At 40.0% G+C, this 8,994-nt stretch overlaps 1 protein-coding gene across 2 annotated transcripts in view; it reads left to right on the forward strand.

Annotated features, from left to right (window-relative positions):
- STXBP5L (syntaxin binding protein 5L) overlaps window positions 1-3,337 on the forward strand; it is a gene marked incomplete at both ends in the record, with an annotated part of 190,624 nt that extends 187,287 nt beyond the window's left edge. For both annotated transcript variants that reach the window (XM_084305075.1, XM_084305076.1), the window contains 3 exons: window positions 1,534-1,645; window positions 2,006-2,226; window positions 3,296-3,337. In XM_084305075.1, the coding sequence (XP_084161201.1) occupies window positions 1,534-1,645; window positions 2,006-2,226; window positions 3,296-3,337 (375 nt within the window). The remainder of the gene's footprint in view (window positions 1-1,533; window positions 1,646-2,005; window positions 2,227-3,295) is intronic.
- Between the last annotated feature and the right edge of the window lie 5,657 nt (window positions 3,338-8,994).

Genomic DNA, 8,994 nt, shown 5'->3' on the forward strand with positions numbered 1-8,994 from the left:
GCACTCCCCTTCTTCTGTATGAGGAAAGCAACTCCCATTGTACATTAAAACACAGTAACTACAGAAATGGTCTAATTAAAATAATTTATTTTGAGCAAAGGTCTTTACAATGTTAGGTTTGGGTTTTTTATAATGAAAATGCATATTAAAATGTCATTTACTGAAGAGGAGGAATTGTAAGAGGTTATAGGGAGAAACATGAGTAATAAAAGAAAAAAAAAAAAAAAGAGGGTGAATAAGTTCTAGGTTATATAATTAACAGTGAACTAGGATAGAAATATAAAAGAAATGGTCCTGCCAGTGCTCATTATGCCCTAGGGAATAACATGTGCTGAGCTGCTCAAATCACATCCCAGCACTGTCTGTCTCAAGTCTGAAGGAGCACTGTGAGGAGTGAGCATTGCATACCAGCTTTGCACAATGGAAAAGAGAGAGTTTTTGCAGGGAAACAATTTTAAAATTATTGAAAGGTTTGCTCAATGTATCTTAGACGGTGAACCTATAGCAAGATGCTGTTGCAAGCCAGATTTTTATTAACCTTAATAGCGTCGTGCAACAACAAAATGGAAACAGCCCTTGCTACTCTGTACAGATGAGCTACCACTGCTTGTATCTTGGCTTTTATGCAACAGGGACAGTAAAAGGCATGCACAGCCATTAGCCGTGTACAAAAGGCAGATGACCCAGCATCACCTGCTACCTCGGAAAACAAGCCAGGCGGTATGAGAGAGGCCACTTAGGCTCAAAGGGCTACAGTACTTTTTCTCCCTAGAGCAGGTGACTCTGCAGAGGAGCAGTGAGTGAGTCACAGCTCTGTCCGAAGCACTCAGCTTCCCAGGGGCCTTTTGTGCAGCACAACAGCTGTGTCTGCCTGTTGAGGCAGAGATGAGCAAACATGGAGCTGAGCAACAGGGCAGCGACTGCTCTCATCACACAGCATTGCTGGTTTTAAACACTAACGGGACCACATGCTTTCTTTACCAGCTTAATTCTGGGGAGCCCACCTTCCTAGTACTGCTGCAAATAAAGCTAAGCCTGAGATTTGTTTGGCCCTAATTTAGTTCAACTGCTCCAAAATCTCTGTCACCGTGACAGTGCTGCCAGACACGCTTATTTAGCATTACCGATGGCACTGCCAAAATGCACAATAACAATGAATAGGAAAGAAAGAGGGGAGCATGGAAGGCAATGGGCTTTTATTTAAAAACAAACAAACAAACAAACGAAAAAGAAACCTCTGAACTGCTATCGAGCACTGAAATCAGGTATGCTGTAAAGAGAAAACAGAGTGAATGCCCTGCTTGCCTGGATAATCACTAAAGCAAAACACATAATTCACAGCAAATTGATTATTCAATTACAGTGTCGCCTCTGCTGTTTCTAAGCAAAATGTGATCTTACCACTTATGTTTTCACAGGCTTGACTATATCCAATGCATGTGGATTTTAAACTAATGCAAATGAAGCAAAGACCCAGACCTGCTTTCATGTCAGTAATTTTTCACGTGGACTTTTGCCTGACTTACTTTCTAGGACATGCTTGGGGATTTGTTTACTCCTGTGGAAACACCAGAAGCTCAAAACAGAGGCTTTCTCAAAGGACTTTTTGGAGGAAGTGGACAAGCTTTTGACAGAGAGGAACTTTGTAAGTGACTGTTTTTTTTTCCTTCCAGAAACCGGTACACGGGATCTCTTGTTCTTATCATCTAGGAACGGAGTGGTACATAAGATTTAGATGATTGGTGGTTAAAAACAAAAAGAAAAGAAAAAAGGGCAGGGTTCTTGGTTACCTTGTCTGTGATTACTTCACCTCGACAGCTTCCTTTAAGCAGTGGATGGGTGGGGGTGCACAGCTGCACTGTAACAGGCAGGTGCAGAGAGCGGAGTCCTCCACGTGGCATCTGCACACAAGGTGTCATTGCTGCAAGGCTGCAGCTCAGGGGCCAGAAGCACCAACAGCACTACAGCCAGTGACTCATTCCCTGTTTCTATTTCTCCTTTGCAGTTGGTGAGGCCACAGCAGGAAAAGCCTCTCGCAGTCTTGCCCAGCACATACCTGGATCAGGAGGAATTGAAGGTGTGAGAGGAGCCGCAGGAGGAGTTATTGGGGACCTGACTCGTGCACGCATTGCCCTTGATGAGCGAGGACAGAAACTGGGAGAGCTGGATGAAAGGACTGCGAGCATGATGGCCAGTGCAGAAGCATTTTCCAAACATGCACATGAGGTAAGAGCCCTGGCACCATACACACAGAACTAGGAACCACAAACTCTACAACTATTCCTTTGCTTCACTTCAGGAAATTCAAATACTGTGCTCCCCATTCACCTGGTCACATTGTTTTAGGTGTGCTCACATTAACTTAAATGCTATTTTTTCTGTTCTTTCCCCCGCACAATGGAATACCCAAAATAAACTTCATTGCACATCTCTTCCTTTCATGTTTTCATAAAATGAACATCCATTGTTAGCCTCTGAATTTAGAATGTGGTACTTCTCGTCTCACACCTTTTCCACTATATCATCATGACTTGTCTTTTTTTTTAAGCTGCTTACTGCAGCAGATCTGTGCAGTAGGGCAGAAAACAAATAGGTGTGTACATAGGAACATTGACAGATCTTACTGGCGAGAAGAGGAGAAAACCTCTAGTACAGCACTGTGATACAGTTATTTAGGATAATACTGTGCTTAGAGGTGGAAATAGACAGCTCTTCCAGCCCATGTTATTAAAGCTGGGAATCAACTAAAGTGATTTTTTTGTTTTTAAGATAAAAAGTATTAAAGACTACTTCTCCAAAATGTATGTTTTTCAGTTAACTGTACAGCTGGTTTAACATGCATTACATCTCTGGATAAGATTTTTATGTTTTTATTGACTTTTGTTAAGTGTGAGGCAAAAATACATGGAAGGAACTTGCCCTGAATGCAAAACAGAGTTTATATATTCAGCGCATATATACTGTGCTCCATAGATGAGCTTCTTTCTAAAGGTGTTAAAAGCACTGGCACTTCCCAGTCTTCTGCAAAAGGAAAGTGGTAAAGGAGTTAAAGTTCCTCAGGAAAAATCTTTTCATGAACAAGAATAGCAGGTAAGCAATTATATATATGGATATATTTTTAAGAATTTAACAATTACTATATAAAATATTTAAAACAAAATCTCACTGGAATGAAGATCTGATGATTATAAAAGGGAACAGTAATGCACTACTTCACTACTTTTGAAGTTTGTGATGCTTCTCATGCAGGACAGTGTTTTATATCCCTTTATTTGTTTGTTTGCCATTTCTGTAGGTGATGCTGAAATACAAGGACAAAAAATGGTACCAGTTTTAAACTTTCAAAGAATCTGCTTGTGGCTATATTAAGAACACTGTTCAGGGAAGCAATGTTCATTCCCAAATCTACCAGTCATGGGTCAGAAGCAATTTTTCTCCTAGAAGATGTTTTCCTCTTACAATATTGGATTCATCACAGTGAGATTCAAGGAGAAATGTTTTAGGCCATGAGATGGAAGCTAGAGTCATGTGGGTCTTACTCCAACACCTGGCTGATGCAGTAGCCAATTTTTTCCAAAAGGAACTCAACCATCACTGTGGCATGTATTTTTCAGAAGCTGTAGGTATGAACTGTGGGGAGTGTGTCTGGTTAAAAATATTCTGTACAAACTCGAATGTTAATGCACTTATAAAACTTTGCATGACTAATTGACATCTTAAAAAAAAAAAAAAAAGAAAAGAAAAAAGAAAGCATGTTGTGACCGAAGAAAAATGGGATTAATTTCTATTGAGAAAAAAATACGTAAATGGCAAAAATCTTTATTTTTTAAAAATGAGACTACAAAATGTCAGTACATTTCAAGCATGTTTGCTACTGTTCTCAACATAAAAATGCGTTGAGCTGTGTTTTCTTATATGCTATTTATTTCCCTTGAAAAACCTTGCTCGAAATCAGTACTGTTTAACTCCTACCAGAAGAATAAATAACTTCAAAAACCTATGCCCAAACTTTACAGATTTTTCAAGTAGCTAGACAGGCACTATCTGAAATGTCATTAAAACATGAGGGTAGATGGTTTATTTGCAATTCAGAGTACATGACATGTCATCCTTATCTGTACTTTTAAAAACGTGCTCTAGATTTATCTCACTTGTCCTTGGAGGGGGCTATGCCATTTTTCATCCCCATGGTTTCGGTATCACTTGGTTGCCTTATTTCTCTGTAGCAGGAACAGAAAACAAGCTTAGGAAATCTTGAAGTTAGGGAAGGCACAATGGGAAACAACAGTGCTACAACTTGGAGAGTCCCATCAATTTCCACTCACAAAAACCGCTTAGCAGCTTACAAAACAGTGATCATTTTTTTCGTAAGTGTTTGGTTGAATTTATGCTAAGGACACTGCAGACCCCATCAACCTAGTAGCGAGAGCTCACAGCAGCAAGAGTAAAAGATGGGCCGGGGAGGAGCATGGAAAACAACTGTCAACATATGGCACTGAATTGGCACATAGAGCAAATGACACCACAGGTGTGTGGCAATTGATTTTCTGCTTACGCTGCTAAAAGTAATTTGCTTCTGCTTCAAAGTGGCTTGTTTGGTTTCTACAGAGAACTCAGCAGAACACTCTCCAGCTTGTAGAGACAGAAGACAACAGTAAGTAAAACCTATCACCTATTTACATGGATGGAGTCCTAGTCCATAGGAATATGCTGCAGTCACAGTAGCCTACAAGAACCTCACTACCACGCAGGTGAACTGTTAAGTTAGAAATTTTTCCTACATGGGCTTGGAAACAAGGCACCGAAGACTTGTTTTCATGCACCTGGACATAGCTTCAAATTAGAAAAGGAAAGTGAGGAAAAGGAGGAAAAGCAACATTTAATTTTTCTCTATATGAGAAGAGGTACAGATGATGTCCTTTCAAGGAGTCCTGACTGGCACTGATGCAGCCAGACAGCATGCCCTTGGAACTAGATCTTAACTTCACCAGTGTTCACGTGATCTCTCTCAAGGATGCCCTTCCCTTATCTTTTGTTTTCTTAAAATGGAGCCCAGGAAATTGTACAGTCTGGAAGCCTAGCTTCACTATCAGCACAGCTGTGCAAGTCAAAGGGATGGAACAGATTTGAGGTGTTCGGTTTTAAATTCATGTTGTAGCATAACAGGCATTCTATGCTTTACAGGATTTTTATGTTTCTCTGTGGGCAAAATCGAAGTGAGAACCCTGACTGGTCTAGCTCAACTGGGAATGAGACACAACAAGTTCTCTGTCACAGGAAAAACTGGACTATAGTTGTGAGAACTGTAGAAACTTGCTGGGAAAAAGGTCAAAGCCCAAAGATGCCTGAGTTTCCGCTGAGAGTTAAGGAACTGAAATCGTCCGTGACCCAAGACGCTGTCTGTGTGTTTCTGTGCGAGGAAACAGAAAACTCAGCGCTCGAATGCCAATATGAACTGGGTCGGAGAACTCCTTCCAGAGGCCAGATCGCAGAACTGGTCACCTGCAAATGAGGCAGTATCACTGTAACCAGGCATCTAGAATGACAGATAAGTGACAACAATAGTAGAGCCATTCTATATCTTCTGTTTAAAGGTATATTCACTCTGCCTGTGCTCTGGGCTATATCCCCAAACCACTAGTCTCTAGGCAACAAAATCATTTTGTGCAGCAGATCATTTAAACCCTCCAACCAACTTTATAGGCCTTGTTCTCTTTTAGAGAAGCTAGGTCATCTTCATTGGTGTCAAGATACCGACCAGAACTGGTTCTCCACCCAGCCCTACACTCATTTATGCACTGAGACAGTGCAAATGAAAAGGCCAGTACCAGTTGAAGTGTGGCACTTGTATATCCATAGGCTACAGGGCCAGTTTCTGCCATAAATTGGTGTGATGTAGTCAGCCTTTAATAAATCAGCCCAGATGAGCGCTAGCGCACGGTGGTCAGGCAGCAGCAGGCACACTTAAATGGCAAGGTAGGCAGCAGTTCTGCATTAGCTTTCCGTACACTGCACCTTGTGGGGGTGGCGGACATCGCAAGCCCATTACCTTGACGTCAGTGGAAGTGTCTCTTCTGGCTGGAGCCTGCTCCTGGTTCGAGAATCAAGTGTAAAAATTTAAGAAGGACTTTGAATTGCTAATCGCCATAGCATGCCCAGGGAGAAAAGTGTCTTCAACAAGTCATTTACACGCTGTCTGACTGATCTTGGCAGCCGCCAGTCTCTGTCTTAAAAACAGGGGAAAAAAAACAAACTTCCAGTAGATTTCCATTTTATGCAACAGAAGAATTAGAATTTAGCATCCCTCAAACTTAAAAACGTGAATAAGAAATTGTAAAGCAACTTTTCTCTAGTAATCCCCATTAGGTCACAGCTGTATCTTGCTTTCCACTCTTACATATTTCCAGACAGTTACAAACTGCTATTTCTGTTAAGTTGACCACTTGTGACTATAATTATCAATTTTCTGGTAGTCTGTAGAGATCTAAAAAGTTGTATATGTTTGTATATAGAACATTCTATATATAAAAATATATATATGTAATGTATATGTTGTATAAGTTTGTTAGTGCACACTGTTAAATGCTTTCTATCAAGATTTACCATGTATGTGGAAAAAAAAAAAACCTTCACTTAAGAACTTCAATGAGGGAGGAAAAATTCTTGCCTGACTGATTTATTGTGAAATGAGGGGGAGTGTGGGATTTTTGAAAGGCCTGACCTGAACACTATTAAAGGCTATTAATGAAAGTACTAAAGTCACAGCGTTCAGAGCAACGAGCACAGCATCTGAATTGCTGTAAGAAACTTAAGGACATGAGCTGTCACTGTATGTTGAAATCATGTGCTTTCACCTTTTCCACTAAGACAGCACCACCTCAAGCAAATCCTAAACCTGGAGGTAATCTTCAACATCGTAATCCTCAGTTACAATAGACCAGATTGCCTAGAAATATTTGTTCAATTTAAAACACGCTTTTTTTTTTCAGTTGTTTGTTCAGATACCCTTTTCACTCACATTCTTTGCAGGAGTTCTCTGTCACAACCACGGCCCAAAACCTGATGCACAGAACTTGCAACAGCACACGCATACATCTGGGTTTGACCAGATGTGTTTACACTTATGCATAGAGCTGTAGATAGACAGAGCATGCAGAGAAAATACATTAAATTTGATTATTTATATGTTTTCAGAGTAGGCAAGTCTTCAATGAAGTACAAGCTATTTTATTAAAAAACAAATCCATTCATAGAGTGTAAACTTAAGCTTCAAATATTGAATTAAAAGACAAGCTAAAGAAGAATTTGAGAATCAGGTTTTGTTTTGTATAATCACCTGTTTTTTAAATGAGTTGATTTTTTTTTTTTAAACAGTTCTACAGGTCCACTATTTACATCAATTAGACATTCCCTGTATTACCCGAATAGCTTCCTACATGAATATTTAGCAGAAATACTCTATTTATTATGCATATTGTATAAAATTATCACATATAGAAATTCTCTAAAACATATTCCTTTTATGGAAGCCATTTTACACCAAAATGTATTATAATGGAGATATGCATACAAAAAATATTTTTTTCAGTATACAATTTAAAAAGTGAAGAAAATAGTGCAGCTTCAGTAAAAGCTGTGTTCAACCTCAGGACTCCTCCATTTATAAGATGTGTGTATTGTAACAGAGGCAAAAAGCCAGATTTCATTTAATTCCACCCCTTAAATACCCTGGCACCTGCACATCATTTTTCATAACCTAAAGGTGAACTCAAGCACAGTATAATTCAGTCTTGAATGTTTTTTTGCCTTGGTATGGTCTTAGTAAGAACACACTCTCTCTCATTAAGGAACTACATGTGGCCATTTGTAGTCAACTCTTCATCTAGGTGTATAAGCAATAGTCATGTAAATGAGTGTTTCCATTCATGTGTTTTGTTTTGTGGTTAAATCAACGAATCAAACATTGTACTTTTTTTAAATAGCAACCAATGCTCAGATTCAGTGTCAAGGAAACGTGGACAGAGTATGCATTAACAAGTCGTTACCTGTATTTCACAATGAAGGCAGATCTGGGGTGAACCACACGCTCCTGTGCTAACCCTTTCCTGTTTCCACAGGTATCCTAAGACAGCACCACAAAAGGAAAACTAAGGCATCGTTAACTGAAGCTGTTTGAAGTTCCCAGTTTAAAAAATGAAAAAAAAAATGAAAAAAAAAAAAAAGAGGGAAGGAAAATAAAGGAAAGAACTGATAACTTGTTGGTGTAGATCTCTTTTTTCAACTTGTACTCCTAGATTCTGTATAATAGTTCAAAAGGTGAGTAGTTTATGTAAAGCTTTTGGATGGATCTTACACTACTAACCAAGGAAAACAAAATCCAGCCACAGTTGTTGCTGAGGCGGGGATCGCCACATCCCTTCCTCCAACAGCTTGAACAGGGACAAAACCTGAACCCAGATAACACGCTTATACTTCACTGCATGCAGCTCATAATTGAAATATCCATCCCCAGAAACATTAACCTTGTACCTGGACTTCTTAGCCAATTGGCAGTACCCTTGTGTCGCTTCCACCGCAGGTTAAAAGCAGCCCTGTACAAGCTGAACTCTCAAAAGTGCAGAATCAAGCTAGTCTTTAAGGGCACTTACCAGCAATGGGATTCAGTTGCTGTGCCAGGAGAGGCTCAAAAATGTTAGCTGAAGCTACTGAGCTTCCAGTTCACCTTCCTTCTTTTCGGCTACAGATTTATAGGAAAAAATGGCAGAAGAATCTCTGCAAAGTCTCTTCTTGATGAAATGCAAATAGAATGGGACAAAAGCAAAAGATCTAAAACAGGGGGTCTGTCTTGGCACTGATGCTCGTGATACCTTTATCCACGACATAGTGGGATCGAGTGCACCCTCAGCAGGTTTGCAGAGGGCACCAAGCTGAGTGGTGCAGTCGATACACCAGAAGGAAGGGAAGCCATCCACAGGGACCAGGTGAACCCAATGA

This window comes from Netta rufina, assembly GCF_964035555.1.
Source record: "Netta rufina genome assembly, chromosome: 1".
Lineage (NCBI taxonomy): Eukaryota > Metazoa > Chordata > Aves > Anseriformes > Anatidae > Netta > Netta rufina.